The sequence below is a fragment of the Bison bison genome, unplaced genomic scaffold (genome assembly GCF_000754665.1).
Source record: "Bison bison bison isolate TAMUID 2011002044 unplaced genomic scaffold, Bison_UMD1.0 scf7180017864037, whole genome shotgun sequence".
In the NCBI taxonomy this organism is placed as follows: domain Eukaryota; kingdom Metazoa; phylum Chordata; class Mammalia; order Artiodactyla; family Bovidae; genus Bison; species Bison bison.
In genome coordinates this window covers 9,198,262-9,220,187 of record NW_011494609.1, presented here as the reverse complement: position 1 = coordinate 9,220,187, position 21,926 = coordinate 9,198,262, and the positions used below count along the sequence as shown (strand labels likewise).

Genomic DNA, 21,926 nt, shown 5'->3' with positions numbered 1-21,926 from the left:
CCTGGAGGAGGACATGCAACCCACTCCAGTATTCTTCCCTGGAGAATCCCAAGGAGAGAGGAGCCTGGTGGGCTACAGTTCATGGGGTTGCAAGGAGTTGGACACGACTGAAGCCACCTAGCAAGCACGCAGGCAACCTGACATTCCAGGGGTGGAACTTTTCAGAGTTAAGTTGAGAGCCAGGGCAGGGCAGGCGTGGGAGGAGGAGAGGCTCACCTTGGAGACCCCGGATATGATGATTGTGCTCTTCTTCCTCGGGGACTTGAGCTTCAGCTTCGAGGACTCGCTGAGCTGTCGGATGGCGACTTCAGCCACCGGGTCGGCCCCGTTCAGCACCAGCAGCTCTGCCAGGGGAAGAGCAGGGTCGGACACATTAGCAAAACCTGGAACTTCGACAGGAACTTCAAAGACTGGGCAACAGATCTGGTCGTTAAGGAGGGGTTGGCAAACATTTTCTGTAAAGGGCCAGAGAGTGACTAGCTTGGGCTTTGTGGGCAGCTGGCCTGTCACAAGTACTCCACGCTGTCTCAGAAGTGGGTAAGCAGAGACCAGATGTAAGAGTGCACACCGGGGACTTCTCCCCCGGATGTGGTCCAGTGGATAAGAAGCTGCCTGTCAATGCAGGCGACATCAGTTTGATCCTTGGTCCGGGAAGATTCCACATGCCTCGGGCCAACTGAGCTTGTGTGGCACAACTATTGAGCCCAGATTCTAGAGCCCATGCTCTGCAACAAGAGAAGTCACAGCAATAAGAAGCCTGTGCAATGCAAATACAGAACGCCCGTGCGTGGCAACGAAGACCCAGTGCAGTCAATAAAATAGAAGTAAATAATACAATAATTTAAAAAATTATACTTTTTTTTTTACAGTGGGCATGGCAGGTTCTGGGGAAACTTCATGAGCAGGACAGGCAATGTTACTGGTCTACAGCTGATGGTCTGTGCTTATACACACTCACCAAGGTGTACGCTTCACATCATGCACTTAAAAAATAGTAATAATTTTGTTTATTTATTTTTGGCTCTGCTACTGCTCGGGCTTCTCTCCAGGTGCGGCAAGTAGGGGCTAGTCTCCAGCACAGGCTCTAGAGCACAGCTCAGTAGCTGCAGTGCACAGGCTTAGTTGCTCTGCAGCATGTGGGATCTTCCCAGATCAGGGATCGAATCAGCATCTTCTGATTGGCAGGGGGATTCTTCACCACTGAGCCACCAGGGAGGCCCTCACATCGTGCATTTTAATGTATGGAAGTGATGCCTCAGTGGAGGTGATAACTAAGGCATGTAAGGAAACAGAAACCTCTGAGCTTTGGGGAGACGTGAATTCTGAAGGGCAGTGCAGCTACCCCCTGGCCCTCCCAAGTTCGCACACACAAGCTATTGTTCAGGGTGTCAAGCGACCATTCACGGAAGCTGCTCCTCCCCAGGATTAGCCCACACCCCGGCCAACATCCAGGGAATGCTTAACTCAGACCCAAGCCCTGCAAAGAACTCAGTGTGTGTTATTTCAGGTAAATACTCCCAAGGTCTCCAGGGGGGGGAATTTTTTCAGTCTCCATTTGAGGAATGGGGAAGACAGGAGACAGCCAGGTGGGCGGCAGGGCTGGGACCTCCCCACTCCTTCCCCCCTGCCCCCGTCAACCCGGCCAGGTCTCTCCCACTCAGAGATGCTGCTGAGCCTCACAGGTAATCGCTGCTGTAGGGCAATTAAAAGGACATGGGTGAAGGAGCAGGATGTCAACAGGAACTTTTTCTCACTTTGGCCTTAGTCTGTGGACCACAGATGCTCCACTTCCACGGCAGTCGTGAAGGACCAAGTGGTGGAGACCTATGTGGCCAATGACCACCCCCCACCCCCGACCCCAGGGGAAGAGCAGAGCATGGTGAGGGCTCCTGGGAGATGGCAGCGCTGCCAGTCCCAGGTCTCAGGACAGGGATGGCGGCACCGAGCCCAGAGCTTCCGTCCATCCTCAGAGATCCCAGCTGGGTGTCAGCTATGCTTGAGAAAGCTTCCAGGGTCCTTGGCTGCACAGAGCGGGCTGGGGATCCACAGCGGGGACACCCTGCTCAGGGTGAAGGTGCCCCCATGCTACAAGGCAGAGCTGAGCAAGGACTCTCGGGAGCAGCCAAAGGAGGGGTATTGCTTCCGCTAAGGATTCTGCAGTTGTTGTCGGTGGAGGGGCGGGTACCCTGCAGCTCCCATAGAACCAGGGAAACTCCCATGGGGAAGAGGCAATTTTCCACTCCTGCCAGGCTCTGAGAACACACAGCCATCCCAAGACAGCACCCATCAAAGGAGCGCTGCCTGCCCCGTGCCCACCCCTCCCATCCCATCCGCAACCTTAACAAGGAAAGAAAAACAGGACTCGGTGGACGGGGGCTGGTGGGCGAGCTGGAGAGAAGCTGCCTGCTCCATCCTTCTCAAAGTGCAGGTCACATGTGATGATCAAAGGGAGGAAATTTAACCCCAAATTTAGATTGTGTTTTGACTCCAATGGCAGTGACACAAGCGACCAGGAAGTGAGAACCTGCATCCAGAGCTCTGGGGACACTAACCCAGTTACAGGGGCTTCCCAGGTGGCGTTAGTGATAAAGAACCCACCTGCCAACGCAGGAGATGTAAGAGACCCAGGTTCCATCCCTGGCCGGGAAGATCCCCTGGAGGAGGGCATGGCAACCCACTCCAGTATTCTTGCCTGGAGAATCCCCATGGACAGAGGAGCATGGTGGGCTACAGTCCAAGAGGTTGCAAAGAGTTGGACACGACTGAGTGACTTAGCATGCCACCTTATTACAGAGGTTTCCGGAGACAAAAAATAGAGAAGTCTTTACAATTATATCCCTGAATCCTGCTTATTTTATGATATCCAGGTAATTGGCACACCGAACAAAAGGAAAAATCACAGCCATAAATTTTTCGCAGTGAGGCATGAGCTGGGTTTTCTGCTTCTTTTGTCCAAGTTCCCTGGAACTTAGGGCAGGGATGCCAAGGCCACTCTCAGTCCTCCACTGACTTCCACTTCCCTCGTGTTCTTTTAGCTCCTCACTTATCCTTGAAAAAAACAACTCTTCCCCAAACTCTAACAAGGAAATGCGTCTTCTCACCAGATGAGAGCTCGCAAGCAGAGCCGGAAGGAGCCGACTGGGGACCATCTCGAGTGGCCTCACGTTACCTGTGTCTGAGGAAGAGAATGTTTTGCTGACGGGGGCACCGTGGCAGGAGATGGCCTCGACCGAGATGTCCTTCTCGATGACCTTCACCTTGACAGGTGTCCTCAGGGGAGACTCTGCCGGGAGAAATCCTGGTTATAGCGGCCCTTCGAAAGCTGTCCGACTCTGCAGTCACCGGAAAGTGAAACCATGTCTCATTTCAGCTCTACTTCAAGCAGCCTGGGGGGCTTCCCTGGTGGTCCAGCGGCGAAGGTTCTACACTCCCAAAGCAGGAGGCCCGGGATCAAGCCTTGGTTAGGGAACTAGATGCCACAGACCGCAACAAAAGAGTCCCTGTGCCACAGCTAAGACCCAAGGCAGCCAAATACGTAAATATAACTAACTGTAACAACCTAGAGGGGTGGGATGGGGAGGCAGGGTCAAGAGCAAGGGGACATGTGTGTATCTATGGCTGATTCGTGTTGATGTTTGGCAGAAACCAACACAATCCTGTAAAGCAATTACCCTTCAATTAAAAAATAAATAAACTTTAAAAATGTATTCCTAATTAAATATTCACGCAGCTGGAAAAGGTAAGAGGAAAACCTTAAGATATCTTTAACACACTCTTTTATTCTTTTTCGGGGGGAGGAGAGGAATGCCCCCAAAGGGGCATTGGAAACCTAGGTTTAAATAAAATTTCAGAAACCTTTGAATGAAGCCAGAATTTCACTTTCTGATTTTCATTCAAGAACTGAGCCAAGTGATTTTTTCTGGCATGATAATACTTCTGTATAGGCAGGAACACAGTACAGATTAAAAAGTAATAATAAATCATACACTTCTACAGAAGTTGTCTCCAAGGCAGTGGGTGTGGGGACAGGTACAGAATTTGACAGATCTGAAACCACTGTGCGTCCAGCCTCCGAATGAACGATTTTTAACGTGAGAAAATATACTGGCTGCTCACATCTAATGTTTTAAGATAAAGTGCTGCCCCATGTAAATGTCATGGCGTACTTAATTTAATGAGATATTTCATCTAGTATCTTGACTTTGGTATCAGAATACACTGCAGGGTTGAACCTTGCTTTGTCTTGTCCTGCGTCTGACAAGATAGAAAGATAATTGTCTTGGAAAAAAAAAAAAAAGCTATGCAAAAGCCTTGCCAATTACCATTCTTCCTGTGCCAGGAGATTTTTCTTAGGAATAATCATGCAGCCTACAGTGCTCTGCAGTTTATAGATGCAAGACATTTCCCAGGGAAGCGTGATTTCAGATTTTCTACGGGGAGGAGCCTCACCAGAGCCCATCGGGGACGCCCTCCCTGCGTCGAAGCGAGGCTTGGTTCTCACGGCAGTGACAGCAGTGACCACGGTCCCGCATGGCATCACAGTGCGGTCTTTTTCTATCTTTGCAGCAGGAACAGGCGGAGGCATTTGCCAGGGTTTTACCTCACCGGGTTCTATGTAAGAAAACTGTAGAGAAGGCTGGTTACCTGCTTTGTGGTCCATGCCGACGGACACCTCGCCATGGCACACTGCCTGCCTTTGCAATAACCTCTGATATCTTTAACTGTCACTTAGTATCATAATTAATGGGTAAGAATTCTGATTTTCCCAGAATTGACATAGAAGGATGAGACTCAGGCTCAGACCCAGCCACTCAGCTTGTAAAGATAGGAACACAGGCTGGAGAACCAAACAAAATAAGATAGCCCTGTCTGAGTTAGACCTGAGTGAAAGGACGTCACGGGCGGTTATGTTGGGCAGACGATGCTGCGTAACCCCAGGCAGGAAGCGTCCCACTCATGTCTAGAAACATGTGGGAGGAACAGCAGCTCTTCTTGGATAAGCGTCTTGCTTCAAGGTGAATGAGAGCAGGAGTCTGACAGACATAAATTGTGGTGCCCTATAGCAAGGTCACAGTTGTAGAGCCCTATACCCAGGTCACAGGTGTGGCGTCCTACACCAAGCTCACAGGTGTGGAGCCCCACACCTTGGTCACAGGCGTGGAGCCCTACACCGAGGTCATAGGTATGGAGCCCTACACTGAGGTCGCAGGTGTGTGCCGTACACCGAGGTTACAGGCGTGGAGCCCTACACTTTGTTCACAGGTGTGTGCCCTACACTGAGGTCACAGGCGTGGAGCCCTACATTGTGGTCACAGTTGTGGTATCCTACACCGAGGTCACAGGTGCAGAGCCCTACACCAAGGTCACAGGTGTGTGTCCTACACTGAGGTCACAGGTGTGTGCCCCACACCAAGGTCACAGGCACGGAGCCCTACACCGAGGTCACAGGTGCAGAGCCCTACACTAAGGTCACAGGTGTGTGCCCTACACCGAGGTCACAGGTGCAGGGCCCTACACCGAGGTCACAGGCGTGTGCCCTACACCGAGGTCACAGGCGTGGAGCCCTACATTATAGTCACAGTTGTGGTATCCTACACCAAGGTCACAGGCATGGAGCCCTACACCAAGGTCACAGGTGTGTGCCCTACACCGAGGTCACAGGTGTGTGCCCTACACCGAGGTCACAGGTGTGGAGCCCTACATTGTGGTCATATTTGTGGCGTCCTACATCGAGGCCACAGGATAAAAATTTCCGGAATTAACCAAGCCCCACAGCAACTGTTTACCGTGAACTTCTGGATCTAAACCTGCCAGTTCCCTGACATATTATGTAAAATACCCACCCTTCTACCCACTCTATAGCATCCTAACCAATCACTTAATACCACCATTCTAGCATGAATTTCCTTTGTCTTGAGGCCAATAGTTCTCAGAAGGGGTTGGCTCTCCCTTGAGCCTGTCCGCTGTTCTAAGAGTGTCTCCCACTCTAATAAATTCTATTCTCTCATTCTGCCTCATGTCTGGAAATTCTTTTTCACCTTGTGCTCAGACCATGACATCAACAAAGACGTCCCTTTGCTCAAGTGGGTGGGGCAGGACGTTGACCTCATAGAGGACCTCATACCTCTGCCGTTACTGAACCCAACGCCGAGCTGCCCAAGGAGGCCCCGCTGGTTAGCGTAAAGCTCTGAGGCCCGGAAGGCTGCTTCTTGAACAAATCCAAGGGGACAGTCGTCATCGCCAACAGAGCTAAAGAGATAGGGGATGAGTGGGGAGAACCATGGGTGTCTGCACGGGAGCAGGATGGCCCAGAGCAGCTGCGCCAAGAAGCAACCCTGGGCGCGCCCCCCACCTCTCACCTCTCCCCACCCTCCTGCCTTGCTCACTGGGAAACGCTCCCATTTCAGACCATTTTAGAAAAGTTAGTGTTGTGAAAGATACAAGAGGGCTGTGGAAACGCCACAAACCAAGGGGGCTACAGAGTTACGAAGATCAGAGGCGCTATGTGATCCTATCCTGGACTAGGATCACTATACTAAGATCAAATACTGCTAGGAAGGACCTTAGGGTATCGGCTGATGGGAACTGAAAAATCTGGTGGGTAGATTAACAAAGTGAATCAGTGTAACTCAGGAAGCTGATAACGACACTGTGGACAAATAAGAGAATGCCCCTATTCTTAGGAAGCACATACTAAAGAATTTAGGAGCAAAGGGCTAGGATGCCCCATACTTAAATGCACATGGTTTACCCTGAGTGTGTGTGTGTGTGTGTGTGTGTGTGGCGAGAGAGAAAGACCAACTGACAGCAACCGCCATGCATGAGCACAAACAATGAAGGAAATGGGCAAAATGTTAAAAATATCTGAGTTTGAGTAAAGGTTATATGGTTGTTCTTTGTCCTGGTTTTTGTTTTTTCTTAAGTTAGAAATTTCACAAATCCCATCAGGCTGGACTGGAATGAAATTCCCACATGGCCAGCAGGGGTGGTGCCCTGGGCCTGGATTAGCAAACAGCAGTTCCACCCTGTGTTCAGACCACACACCCTCTCTTGGAATGTCAGTTCTTATCTCAGGAGCATCCCAGTTATCTCCAGACTACAGAGCTCAGGAAACTGCCTCAAAATTATGGCTAATTAACTAGGGAGCTTGAATTGCTTTTTTCCTATGTCTTGGTAACTTTAGGAGATAAACAGATGGCTTAGTTTCACAGCTTAATTGGCCAGGCAAGGGTCACCTCTCCATTTTGTTCATAAAGATTTTAAGAAACCTAATAAATACTGAAACTATGGATTTACACACATGCATACACAGGTTCACACTCAGTCTAGGGAGTTTTACCTCTGATTATTGTTTTCTTTTATCTAAAGCATGTGCCCAATTTTGGAGAAGAGAATGGCAATCCACTCCAATATTCTTGCCTGGAGAATTCAATGGACAGAGGAGTCTGGAGGGTTACAGTCCATGGGGTCACAAAGACTCAGACACGACTGAGCCAACTAACACTTTACTTCAAAGCATGTGCTCAGTTTAAGCTGCTGGGGCTTCTTTTACAAGGAAAAGCCAGTTGTAATTCATGGAGACAGAAAGCAGAAGGGTGTGTGCCAGAGGCTATGGGAGAGGCATGGGGAGTGAGTGTAAGTTTTGTAAAATGAAGGATTGACATTGAAGCTGAGGCTCCAATACTTTGGCCATCTGATGCAAAGAGTGGACTCACTGGAAAAGACCCTGATGCTGGGAAAGATTGAGGGCAGGAGGAGAAGGGGGCAGCAGAGGATGAAATGATTGGATGATATCACTGACTCAACGGACATGAGTTTGAGCAAACTCTGGGAGATGGTGAAGGACAGGGAAGCCTGGTGTGCTGCAGTCCATGGGGTCGCAAACAGCTGGACAAGACTGAGTGAATGAACCACAACAAAGATGAATTTTGGAGATGGATGGTGGTGATGGCTGTACAACCATGTGAATGCACTTAATGCTACTGAATTTTACACTCAAAGATGGTTAAGATGGTAACATTTATATATGTTTTACCACAATTAAAAACTGAGATAAAATCTAAAAAAAGAAGGTTTATTAAGCCCAAGAAGGCTGAAAACTGCTTCTCAAGCCAAAAATTGTTGCATAAAAGATTTTGGATATTTGTTTTAAAAAATGAAAAGAACCAGTTGAATATACTCTTTCTCAGAATGTTTGACCTTGCTAATAACTAGAGTTACTGCTGACAAAGGTCCATATAGTTAAAGCTGTGGTTTTCCCAGTAGTCATGTATGGATATGAGAGTCGGATCATAAGGAAGGCTAAGCACCGAAAAGTTCATGCTTTCGAACTGTGGTGCTGGAGAAGACTCTTAAGAGTCCCTTGGACTGCAAGGAGATCAAACCAATCAACCCTAAAGGAACTCTTTAGGATTTCCATCAGGCCACCTGATGGAAAGAGTTGACTCACTGGAAAAGACCCTGATGCTGGGAAAGATTGATCAGGAGGATAAAGGGGCGACAGAGGATGAGATGGTGGGATGGCATCATTGACTCGAGGGACATGAGTTTGAGCAAACTCCAGGGGATAGTGGAGGACAGAGGAGCCTGGTGTGCTGTGGTCCATGGGGTCACAAAGAGTGGGACAGGACTTAGTGACTTAACAACAACAACAATAATTGGAATGGGCTTTCGACTAAACATTCCATTGGGAAAACCTAGAGTGGCTTAGTGGGCAGGGCCAATCCTTCTGCTGAATCTCCCACCCCCCCTACTCCAAGGCCCTGGTCAGGGCTGCTGTATGACCCTCCCAGAGAGCAGGCCTCCTTCTGTCTGCTGAACACCCACCTTCTGAGGACTGCCCGTCATCTGAAATCTGTAGGTGCAACTCCCTCGACTTGGCATTCAACTCACTGTGGAAAGAAGGGCTGTGAGTCCTTAAAAATGCTTTACTATTTTCTTGAAATAGTATTTTGTTTTCTGATTTGACAGAAAGGAATGCAAATCACCATCATTATTTAAGAAACTACAGAGACATATAAGCCAAGAAAATACAAAGATTATCAGCAACTTCACTATCCAGAAATAGTTAATATTTGGTGACTAGTCTTCTAGGATTAGGATTCCCAGGTGACTCAGTGGTAAAGAATTCACTTGCCAATGCAAGAGATGCAGGTTCAGCCCCTGGATAGGGCATATTCCCTGGAGTAGGAAATGGCAACCCACTCCAGTAGTCTTGCCTGGAAAATCCCATGCACAGAGGAGCCTGGTGGGCTACAGTCCATGGGGTTGCAGAATCAGACATGACTTAGCGACTGAGCCCACATGCACATTCCTAGGATTATCCAATGGAACTTAATGAATGATGATGGAAAGGTTCTATAGAACTGCCATCCAGTTTGGTGGCCACCAGCTACATTTGGCTATTGAGAAATTTATTTTCTTTTTGGCTGCACTGGGTCTTCATTGTTGCGCATGGACTTTCTCTAGTTGCAAAGAGTGGAGGCTACTCTTTGTTGCGGTGAGCAGGCTTCCCATGGCAGTGGCTTCTCTTGTTGCAGAGCATGGGTTCTAGGCACGTGGGCTCAGGCACACAGGCTCAGTGGTTGTGGCTCACGGCTAAGCAGCTCAATGGGCGGTAGAATTTTCCTGGACCAGGGATCGAACCTGTGTTCCCTTGCATTGCAAGGCAAATTCTTAACCACTGGACCACCAGGGAATCCCAGCTATTGAGAACTTTAAATGTGGCCAGTGTAAACTGAGGAACTGGGTTTCATTTTGTTGATTTTAATTAATTGAAATTTAAAGAGCTACATGTGGTTAGTAGTTCCTGTATTAAAAGGCAGAGCTGTATAACTACTTGAAAACAAATATAGAACATAATATACCTCCCCACTCCTTTATAATCTGTTGTTTTCACTTAAGATTTCATGGACATTTTCCCATGTTAATAGCTATAGAGCAACATCCTTTTTCATAGGCATCTAGCACTCCACTATCTGGGCCTCTGAGATTTTATTCAGCCAACTCCTTAATAACCAAGCCTTAATAATGTTTTGCCTCCAATATTTCATAATTATAAACAAGCTGGGATCAACATCCTCATATGTATATCTTTGCACACATGTGTGATTATTTCCTTAGAAAAAGAGCAATTGCCAATCAAAAGGTATATGCATATAAAAGATTTTGTTTTTTTATATATATTGATGACTTTCAGAATAATTATTCCAATATATATATATATCCACTGGCAACTTTCAGTTTTTCTCTACCCACTTGTAAGGGGAAAAATAATCTTTGCTTAAGTTTGCATTACTTAAGCTATTTCTGAGACTGAATATCTTTTCAGATGTTTCTAGCTATCTATAATTCTTACTTTTTTATTTCTAGTTGAGATATTTTGCCCAATTTTCTATGAGAATCTCATCTTTGTATTAATAATTTATAAAAAGCCCTTTATATTATACATGGGACACCTTCTTCCATTACTTTTCTAAATTATTTACTATTTAACACCAGAAAGTGATTTCTATATTTTTGTAGTCAGCTGCTTTACCAACATATAATTTATATTAATTTTTGTATTATTGTTTCTATCCTATATCCATTATTTCTAATAGTTTCAATTGATTTTCTTGAGAAGTCTGTGTGTGCTGGTTGCTTAGTTGTGTCCAATTCTTTGCAACCTCATGGACTGTAGCCTGCCAGGCTCCTCTGTCCATGGGATTTCCCAGGCAAGAATACTGAAGTGGGTTGCCATTTCCTTCTCCAGGGGATCTTCCTGACCCAGGGATCAAACCCTGGCCTCCTGCATTGCAGGCAGATTCTTTACTGCCTGAGCCACCAGGGAAACCCTGAGTAGACTAAATATCCAATAATATCATCTCCAAGTAATGATTGGTTTTGCCTCTTCCTCTCTGCTGCTGCTACTGCTAAGTCGCTTCAGTTGTGTCCAACTCTGTGCGACCCTATAGATGGCAGCCCACCAGGCTCCCCCGTCCCTGGGATTTTCAGGCAAGAACGCTGGAGTGGGGTGCCATTTCCTTCTCCTTGCATACTATTTCTTTTTCTTATCTAATTGCATTAACCAGTACTTCTAGAACAAAACAATGAGGCTCCTTCTCTTGATTTTAGTGGGACTGCTTCTAACACTCATCACTAATGTGATTTTTTTTTAATCTTTTGAAAAAGAAGTGAATATAAATCTTGTTCTAATTAAGTGTTAAAAATTAGAAATGGGTATTAAATGTCACTGACTGTCTTTTGGGCCTATATAGAGATAATTACTTTGTGTTCTCCTTTGATCTCGTGACGCAATGGATTTCATTAATAGATCTCACATTAAACCATACTTGCACTTTTGGTATGAACTCAGCCTCAGTGGATTCTTCTTTTTTTTTTTAATTCAGTAGTTGCAGTACGAGGCTCCGTAGTTGTGGCTCGCAGGCTTAGCTGCTCCATGGCATGTGGAACCTTCCCAGACCAGGGATGAACCCATGTCCCTGTATTTGCAGGAGGACTTCCACCCACTGCACCACCAGGAAAGTCCTTGGTATATTATTCTTAATGTGCTACTGGATTCTATTTGATAATATATTAGTTCCTACATCATAATTTATAAGTGGTCTACACGTTTACCTTTTTCCATTCTCTTTGTCAGATTTTGGTATTGAAAGAGTTAATTCTTGGGTGGGTTGATAAGGAGTCTGGGGTCCTCAAGGAGGAAGTGGTCTGGAGCCCTCAAGCAGGAGAAAAGGACATTTTTTTTTCCTACATTGCTTTGTCTTAGTCAAGTAAGAGGTTATTTTCTTTAAGCCAATGATGAGGCAACAAAACTCATCTTGCTCAAGGATATGTTTTTCCTTAAGTTCTGTACTAATGATTATATATCATCAATGTATCTTGCTCGAGGACATGTTTCTTCTTCTTAACAAGAACATTCTGACTAATCTTGTTATCTTAAGATGTATGTTGTAAGAGTGGGTCTGGTAAGACCTCTCAGTTGTTAGTTCTAATCTTGTTAATTTAAGATTTATGTTGTCCCTTTTCTTATTTTAATAAAACTCTGCTACACAAAAGCTCTTGAGTGATCAAGCCTGGTCTCTGGTCCCAAAGCTAAATCTCCTTCTTCGGAGATCACGAATCCAACATTGTTCACTGTAAGCGATCAGTATCAACCAGAAGTTTCCTTCCATTCTGCTCTGGGTGGTGTGTGTTTCTAAAGCAAGTGGAAGGCCCAACACGTCTCTCTTGTCAGAGCGGGGCAGGGGAGTAGGTGAGGTGTGACCGATACTAAGTGCTGCCTTCAAAAGGAAATCCATATCTGACTTAAAGCCACCCTTGCTCTTTTCCTTTCCTTCCTTCCTTCCTTTTGTGCTACGGGATGGTTTCAGAATTTGGCAGCATCGAGTAGGTGAGGCCATGGAAACCCAAGTCCATGACAGCCAGCTGTACTCACAAGGTGAATTCTTCTTCCCAAGTGAGGGCAGTAGTGTTTCTTGAGAGGGTGCTGGAGAACTTCTGCACAGGATCATTCAGCCGAACTATACACACTGGGTTAACATTGCCTGTAATCAGACAGAAGGCCACCGTATTAGCCTTTATTTCTCTCTTCTAGTTGGATCAAGACGTTTTGCATATAAGAGAAAGGCTGAATTCAATGTTTGTGGTCTTGGCTCTCCTACTTCTGAGTGTCCATCTACAACCTCTCAAAGCACATACTCTGGGGTGACAGATTCTATACTTGCTGGATGTCCACAGCTCTAGACTGCCTCCAAGTCACACTCCTCCCCCCTCAGCTCTGACTGCAGGCACTGCCCCCCAGGGCGGTGCCCTCCCTGGGGTGATATTACAGCAGAGATGTGGGCCCCACTTTGGAAAAGACTAACTGCTTGGAAAAGTCGGGGCATCTGGGGTAACTGCTAAATTTGGGGGTACCTCACATAGAACCTGCTTCCCTCTTACAAAAATGTATGTTTTTACAGTTGACTCAGCTTAGCCAAAAATTTTTGAGGTATTTGATGCAGGTAACAGGACATTTCACTAGTGAAGACTTGTGTCTGCTTCAAGGCTGTGCTTGCCCTATGGCATAAAGCTGTGACTATATCGTGTGATCAGTCATCAGTGGTAGAGCTTCCTTGGTGGCTCACTGGTAAAGAATCTGCTTGTCAACGCAGGGGACGCAGGTTTGATCCCTGGTCTGGGAAGAGTCCACGTGCCACAGAGCCACAAAGCTCACGCGCCAAGAACTAGTGAGCCCTGCTCTACAGCCTGCAGGTTGTCGCTGCTGAGCCTGGACACCCCAGAGCCCGCGCTCCACAACAAGAGAAGCCAGTGCACACCACGGCTGGAGGGCAGCCCCCGGTGCCCGCAACCAGAGAAAAGCCTGCACAGCAACAGCCCAGCACAGCCAAAATCAAACCGAGTCATCCGTGCATATAAACAATCCATGGTGAAGGGCCGGACCGCGCTGACCCTTTACTGGGTGGTGCTGTGTTCCATGCACATCACCTTACTAATTACCACAATCACCTCCAAGAGGAGACTCACACCCAGCTGGGGACCTACTGGCGGAGGTGAGAAACGGGGCCCCAGTCCTGGCCAAATGGGTCCCGGGCAGCCCCTCCCACCTGCTAAGTGGTGTGGCCTCCAGAGGCGACCTTTGAATTCCCAGCTTCACAGAGCCTTGGCTTTCAAATGTGCTCTGCCCATACTTCTGGAACTGGATGAATCTCCTCACAAATAAACACAAGTAACCCCTGATGTTCTCAGACAATAAAAAAGGACTCATTGCTATTCTTGGCAAAAACCACATCGCAGTGGAAAGATGTGTCCAGTCCCAGGCTCCTTGGCATCTGGAGTCTCGGCAGTGATTCAGAGTCACCCGCTCTGCAGTGTTTCTGTCCTCCTTCATGGCAGCCTCTCCTGGCAACACAGGGGCCCCCAGGGGCCTGACACCTTCGTGACACCCATAATCCCGTGTGGCGCCTCCTCTCCCAGGAAGAAAGGAGTGCGCTGGTCAGGGATGCTTAACATGTATTTATAGCGTCACTAGGAAAAGATAAAAATAGAAAGGTGGCTTCCAGGCTAGAGAAAAGGACAAAGCAAAAAAAGTATCCTCCTTCTTCCTTCAGCCTCATGTGTGCAAAATTAGGACTGTGTTTTCACCATCTTGCATCATTACTACAGTGTTCAGGAGCTGCTCTCTGCTGAAAGGCAGAGATCACACTGTACACCCAATTGCCGGGAGCCACAGAAGGAAGCAAAGACCACAGACAACCCATGAGGCACCCCGGCCCCTCTGCTCATACTGCAGACAGTCACATCCACAGCCAGCCGGCACCCCGCCCTCACCAGGGTGCTTTCTGCAGCCCCATCACCCACCTGAAGCACCAGGATGGCTCAGGAGCGAGACTCGGATGTTCTTCACCAACAGTTTGAGCTCATGAGCCCTTGGAGGTTTGGGAGGGCAGGATTCCTGAGTGGATGAAGTGCGCTGCAGATGCTACAGAAAGGAAAATGGAGAGCAGTGACTCCTGGGGAAGAGGCAGTGGCCATCGGGCACCTGTTCCAGGGAAGGGATCTTCAAGAAGACCTGTAGAGGGAGCCTGGCCCTCACACCAGCTCTGGAGCAATGTTCCCTTCTCAGGAGGGTGGAGGGTACCAGTCACTCACAGCCGCTTCCCATAGAAAGCAAGTGGAGGAGCAAAGTGTTCACCCAGAGACGGCGCCCCAGAGGCCCACTGTGGGTGAAAATGGGGTCAAGCCCGAGCCAGCCAGGAGCTAAACACAGAATGGGACATGCTCCGTGGGCTGCAGGCGCCCACTGCCCACCAGCAGCGAGCGGGACACCAACCAGGACATGAAAGGCTGCTTCCCACCTCGGGGCAGACCCGCCATCCATGTGGGGAGGAGCTAAGTGTCCTCCGGGTGTCACGCTGGGGACAAAGCAGAGGCAGGTGCCCCTGGGGCAGCTTTGTCACCTCATCCTCAAATCAGCATTGAGGTATTTTCAATGGAGAGCCTCCAGAGCCTGGGGGACCCCACCTTCAGACCAGCCTTTCCAAGCTAACTTCCGCCTCCCACTTACAGCTCTGAGTGTTCTTTAATAGGGGCTCTAGACACAAATGTTTGGGAGTCCTGAGAGGCTTCTCAGAGACATCATGGGCCTCTGCACAGTGAGGTCTTCCAGGAAGGATCCTTAAAGCTGACTTGACCTCACAGTGCTTTCCGGGGGGAAACTTACTAACACCTCAAGGACTGTAGTCTCCTTTAGGTCACTACCTAGAAAACACTATTGCCGACTGTGAGCTGAAGGGGCGGGGTGGCCAAGAAGTCATCACAGAATCCTTAAGATCCAGGTCCCTGAGTTCTGGGGACAGAGTAACCCACATGTCTGGGGTGGAGATGCAATGTTTTCTCAATTCTGTGTGTGTGATGGCTAATTTTATGTGTCAACCTGACTGGACCGTGGGGTGCCCAGGTGTGTAGCCCATGACTAAGCAAATAAGCATGCATACACATTATGCAATTATATGTATATGATTGGCTCACACAATTACAGAGACTCTCACGTACGTAAATATATGCACACACACATCCCTTAGTTCTGTTTCTCTACAGAACCCTAATATAGTATGTATGCTATTTTGATACATAAACTCTGCAAATGTATTTAAAAGCATTATAGAATGCATTACAGAAGCAGGCAAGAATACTAGAGGGGGTTGCCTTTCCCTTCTCCAGAGGATCTTCCTGATCCAGGGATCAAACCTGGGTCTCCCGCATTGCAGGCCAATTCTTTACCCTCTGAGCCACCAGGGAAGCATTGTATAGTCATATTCCAAACAGGCAGCTTTGATGAACTGGGAACCCTGCACAAACACCCACAAAACCCTCACTCTGCCTGTCTGCTTACTCAGCGGCTCCGTCTGCTTCGTCAGGAGGGTGAAGCCTACTTCTTATATTCTGATAACCCTCAGTGCCCAGAGGGAATTACACAACACGGTGACCCACTGGTACGTGTCCAGGGAATCAGAGAGATTTTGTCTCCAGACTCTACACACTCACAGCTGGTGATGCCCTAAGAGGAACCAGAGTCCAAGAGCCTGCATCAAAGTCAAATTAAGGTTATACTATCACACTGCCTTTTTTTTTTTTTTAAATACAGTTCATGGGGTTCTCACAGCAAGAATACTGCAGTGGCTTGCCATTCCCTCATCCTTCAGCATTCCCTCCTGCTGCTGAAGCTGAAGCTGAAGCTCCAATACTTTGGCCACCTGATGTGAAGAGCTGACTCACTGGAAAAGACCCTGATGCTGGGAAAGATTGAAGGCAGGAGGAGAAGGGAATGACAGAGGATGTTTGGATCACTGATTCAATGGAGATGAACTGGGAAAACTCCAGGAGATGGTGAGGGACAGGGAGGCCTGGCGTGCTGCTGTCCACAGAGTCGAAAAGAGTCGGACATGACTAGGACCGAATAACTTCGTCACACCGTATAATAATGGTGGCTATTCTATCATGCCACATAAAAATACTGGAAACACGAATGAAAAATCACTTTAGGGACTGTATGTGCCTATTTTGCATAACCATCGTAAGAAGATCTGCTCATAAATGGAAGAATTAATTCATCCCAAGCAAAGGTTTTTAGATGTGCTGCCAATAAAGATGAGAGAGGCCAAGCCCAGGGGCTGGCCGGGATAAATGTCGTGAATGTAAATTTAGCCAAAGAGTTATTAGCACCTAATCAGGCAGTGGTGAGGGTCCCAGACCGGGGAGGGAGGGCAGGCAGCATGGGGAGGGACCCACAGAGAGCAGACAGCCTTGTGTGTCTGCACTACCCAAGGGGGGCAGACCTCCGAGAGGTGGTGCTGCTGGAGGCAGGGCCTGGCCCCCAGGCTGTCCCTGGCCTGGTCGAAAAGTCTGTGGCTACAGTGTGCTGCTCTGTCTCTCAGGGCAAGTTCCCAGGTACCTCAATCCTGGAAGGATAAGGTCTCAGACAACGGGCTCTGGGTGGACAGTGAAAAGTCACGTACTGGTCCCTGAAAATGATGGTTTCTGGGCTACTTAGACGTGGACTATGCTGAGTGGTCCAGACACCTCCTCCTTCCCTCCCACGGGGCCTTGGACCCCCGTGCCCTGAACTCAAAGCTTCGCCCCAGACTGCAGTCATCACCCACCAGCAGTCGTGCAATCTTGCTCTACCTGGGGGGGGGCAGAGGGATAGGAGGTGCCACTGACTGTCCAAGAGAGGATGACCACAGTCCGTCACGGGGCTGCAAAGCACCCGCATGCCAAGAGCCGGTTTACCTGAACTTCTCTCAGGTCCGCAGGCGTGGTGCTCAGCACCACCGATGGGGAGGCAGAGCTAACCAGGTGCTTCAGAATGTCCTTGAGGCTCTCAGAGACTGCCTCTGTCCCAGCTACCGGGTCCTGTCGAAAGAGGAGGTTGTCACCAGATCATCTCCGAACCAGGCAGAGGGCAGAGGGCAGAGGGCAGGCCAACACACGGCTTTCCTGATGCCCTCGACACGAAACAGAAGGTTCAGGCCAGGAAAGACTCACTCGTTCTCATCTTTACTGACCTCAGAAGTCACTCATGCTCCTTATTCTTTAAAGTGGTTAAGAATAATACAGACGCAACATACAAATATGTCAGCATTTCTGTGTATGTTCTTTCAGTCTCTTTCCTCAAATACATAGATGTGTGTTTTTTTCTTTCTTGACTGACATCTGATTTTTTTTTTAATTAAAAAGTATTCAAGGGACTTCCCTGGCAATCCAGCAGTTATGACTCTGTGCTTCCACTGCAGAGGATATAGGTTTCATCCCCGGTTGGGGAACTAGGATCCCACACGCTATATGTGGCCAGAAAAAAAAAAAAAAAAAGGATGGAAATCACGTGTTCACAATATTGGAACAAAAAAGATTAGGGTCTTGGATCCCAGATGATACAGAGGAACCACTGTACAAGCCCTGATCTCTCTGCTTCTGAGAAATTAACTTTTGTATTAAAAAAATAATTTAAAAAATCCAAAAAGTTGAAAAGCCCAAGAATGAAGAGAAGTTTGCAGAAGAACAGAAAGCAGGATGATGTGCACCACCAGATGTCAAGCTCTATAAGATTACAATAATTAATACCCAAAAGAAATGTGTCTATATGTTCTAGAATGTTCACACAAACTTAAAATGGAACTACCAGAGACCAAACCCATGCTCCCTGCATTGGAAGTTCAGAGTCTTAACCACTGGACCGCTGGGGAAGTCCCTGGAAGAATTTTTAAATACACATATTTCAGCTGTGCTGATAGTTTTGTAACAGAGTAAGAGTCTGAAATAGAGTGAAATTTCAAGAAAATATCATAAAAGCCACTGCAAAGGAGTAACGTGACGACCTCAGCCTTCGGTGTATGTGATTTTGCATGATCTTTCCAGCAATTAAAAGTGACGGCACCCACATGACTTAGCAGCCTGCCCCACTCCCAGTCCCGCTTCCAAAGTCACTTCCTCACACACCCAAGGCCATGGGAGCAGGGGGATGACCTTCAGATTGGAGACGCAGCTTTGAAAGAGCTGGGAGAGAAGGGAGGTGGTGGCCTTGGGAGCCAGGTCTTGGACCCAGCCCGAGACGGAGGTGAGTGACGTGCCTTCACAGGGAAGGAGGGCAACTGAGGAGTGGGTGTCACAGAAGGTCGAGGAAAACCTAGATGCTACCACCGCAGTGGCTCTCAGCCTCCACTGCACAGGAGGGCTTTAAAAGCTTTCCGGTCCAATCAAACCTGCCTGGGGAGGCGGGGGCAGTCTTTGGGAATTTTTAAAAACTGCTAGGTGATTACAGGTGCAGCCCAGGTGAGAGCCTGGCATTAAATCCACGGAAGCTACCCCCCCACCCACCATGCTGCCCTGCCTCTGCCCTGCCTGCCATCCCCCAGGATCACACACCAGGGACCCCACTGATCAGAGGCTCCATCCCCCAGAGCTGGTAGTCACAACGTGCCCACGTTCACATATTCATGATGGGGGAATCACAGAACCTCACAAACTGACCTCCCCTGGGACTTTGGGCTGGACTGTGATGGCCATCTCTGGGGCGCTGATGAAGGACCACTTGATCTGAATGTCTTCCCTCTTCTCCTTCATGTGGAGCTCCAGCTGTTTAAAAAAAAAAATGAAAAAAAGACTATTGGAGGGCTGCTTTCTCCACCAGAGCCTCGATGTATGTCTGTGTGTTCATTTCTTTTCTTAGACAGTGGTTTATCCCCTGCCTTGGCATCCTGTGTGCTTTCAAAATCGCAAGGAGGGTCCCCAGTCCCTGACTGCCCCTCCCCTGTCGTGTAGCCTACCCCATCCCCATCAGCACCTTCCTCTGCCTCAACCAACCACTCAGAGAGGAACATCAGGGTCGGGGCTGAACACCAGATCTCATGAAAACCTGCAACCTCTGCTGTGCAGCTCTCTTCTGAAAGCATCACCAAGACACACTGGAGCCGGAGGCACAGAGAAGGGAGCCGGGCTGCCTCGTCCACTCCCCTCACCCCACCCTGATTGTATGCAGGGGCACATCAGCACTCTTAGCCTCTCTTGCCTGGGCCACTGCACAACCTCCACACGGACTCCAATCTCTCCCAGGGCCCCATTCAGCCCTGCCTGTAAGTCATGGCAGAACGACGCACCCCACCCCAACCCTCCCCGCAAAGACAAGCACGCTCCTTGGAACCTGTGAATAGATTTCCTCAAATGGCAAAAGGGACTCTGCACGTGTGATTAGGGTAAGGACACTGAGGTGCGGAAACAATCCTACATGATTCCAGTGAGCCCACAGAGGTATAGGAGCCCTGAAAGATGGAAGAGGAAGACAGAAGAGCATGCAGGGAGAGGTGACTTGAAGACAGAGGAGGATGCCAGAAGCCCAGGGGTAAGGTTGCCTCTAGAAGCTGGGACCTGCCCTCAGCTGCCAGCCAGCCAGAGATTGGACCCTCAGTCCAACAACTCCAATAAGGAGCTGAATTCTGCCAACAGTGGGTGAGCAAGGAAACAGATTCCCTCCAGAGCTCCCAGAAAGGAAGGCAGCCACCAGCACCAGGATTTTAGCCCGTGTTGGACATCACACCTCCAGAATGGTGATTGATAAATGTGTGCCATTTTCAGCTAAGATGTGGTGATTTGCTTCAGCAGCCACAGCAAGCTAAGCTACCATCCCTCCTTCTTCAGCAGGAGGCTCCTTCTACAGCCAAAGTTTTGACCCTTCCCATCTCCATGCTTCCTGCCACCACCCAGGGAAAGGGAAAGAAAGCGTGGCTGTAGAATTGTTTTCTCAATACTGGGTACGCCCCCTCATGCTAGCAACCAGGTAAAACAAAGGATGCTCCTGTTGCCCTGTAATTCTGGGCGACTCTAGCAAAATCGCACTTCAATTTCATTGCCACAGTCCCTGAGTTGTTCCACCACGTTGGGGAGAGGGCGTAGCTGCTGGTCTCTATGCAGTTTTTATCTGAAGAACAGAGGAGAGAATGCCTCCTGCCAAGAACATTAATAATTCACCAACCTCTAGCAGCTGCTTCTGCTTTGAGAGGTAACCCACAGGCTGCCTTTAAACTGTGTTAAGAGATCAAAGACACAATTGAATTACCTGTGTCTGAGCTGTGTAAAATGGCACATCAACAGCATCTCAGGAAACATGTTTCCTTGGTGAATGTTTGTGGTCCTTGCTGAACTCACCCCATCCTGAACACATCCCAGACTTTAAAATTATCTTCTAACCACATTGTCCAAAAAACTAGGGGAAGCAGAAGGGCTTTAACATCTGACAAGTCCATGAGGTCAACTTAACTTCCCTGACTCTTGAAAATGGATAGGGGTATAGGGGATGGGTTTCATAAAAAAAGCCATTTAGGTAGCCGGAAATTTTTGCTTGTCCTGGTTGTTTAAACCCATGTCTTTTAAGGAAACCAAATGGAATACAATCTCTTCTTGTGGTTGAGAATCTTGAAAGATTTGGGATCACCCTCCAAATTAGCAGCCAAGCACAAGTTGAATTGGCAGTGACCCCTAAAACAGACCCAGAAATTCACAATTTCTACATGTCAGCTAAATAAGAACATAAGTGAACTTCTGCTCCATGTGTGACATTCACAGTTATCTGATGGGTTAGTCAACCAGAAGCTTCACTAAGTCTATTATAATTATTATCTCTATTTATAATTGTTCAATGTATAAAAATATATCAGTTATAAACGTTATATACTATGTGTCTATTACAATTATTATAATAATGTTGACTATTCAAAAATAATGCTGATACTCATTTTCTAACATAAAAATAATGAGCCTTTTAAGTTGATTTTTTCAAACACTAAAAGGAAGAATGCTAAGTCCAGACCTTGAGCTGTGTTTCCAAGATGGAGGGGACTTTTGAGGTGCAGCATCTGATTCTAAATTATTAACAGAACCACCTTCCTCATCTCAGATGCCATCATCCTCAATCCAACAGTCAACAACATCTTGGACATGTGCTTTGAAAAATACCATATGTCCCATATTTGATAGATGGAAACTCTGAACTCATTATATATGTGTATACATCAGATCAGATCAGATCAGTCGCTCAGTCGTGTCCGACTCTTTGCGACCCCATGAATCACAGCACACCAGGCCTCCCTGTCTATCACCAACTCCCGGAGTTCACTCAGACTCATGTCCATCGAGTCAGTGATGCCATCCAGCCATCTCATCCTCTGTCATCCCCTTCTCCTTCTGCCCCCAATCCCTCCCAGCATCAGAGTCTTTTCCAATGAGTCAACTCTTCGCATGAGGTGGCCAAAGTACTGGAGTTTCAGCTTTAGCATCATTCCTTCCAAAGAAATCCCAGGGCTGATCTCCTTCAGAATGGACTGGTTGGATCTCCTTGCAGTCCAAGGGACTCTCAAGAGTCTTCTCCAACA

The 21,926-nt window shown here is 47.9% G+C and overlaps 1 protein-coding gene across 1 annotated transcript in view; it reads right to left on the bottom strand.

Moving 5' to 3' along the window:
- C2CD2 (C2 calcium-dependent domain containing 2) overlaps positions 1-21,926 on the bottom strand; it is a 65,807-nt gene that overhangs the window by 15,526 nt on the left and 28,355 nt on the right. Inside the window, exons 5-13 of the mRNA XM_010835009.1 lie at positions 19,033-19,137; positions 17,296-17,418; positions 14,365-14,485; positions 12,440-12,548; positions 8,827-8,891; positions 6,125-6,249; positions 4,450-4,624; positions 3,170-3,283; positions 217-344 (exon numbers count right to left, since the gene is read on the bottom strand). Of these exons, the coding sequence (XP_010833311.1) occupies positions 217-344; positions 3,170-3,283; positions 4,450-4,624; positions 6,125-6,249; positions 8,827-8,891; positions 12,440-12,548; positions 14,365-14,485; positions 17,296-17,418; positions 19,033-19,137 (1,065 nt within the window). The remainder of the gene's footprint in view (positions 1-216; positions 345-3,169; positions 3,284-4,449; positions 4,625-6,124; positions 6,250-8,826; positions 8,892-12,439; positions 12,549-14,364; positions 14,486-17,295; positions 17,419-19,032; positions 19,138-21,926) is intronic.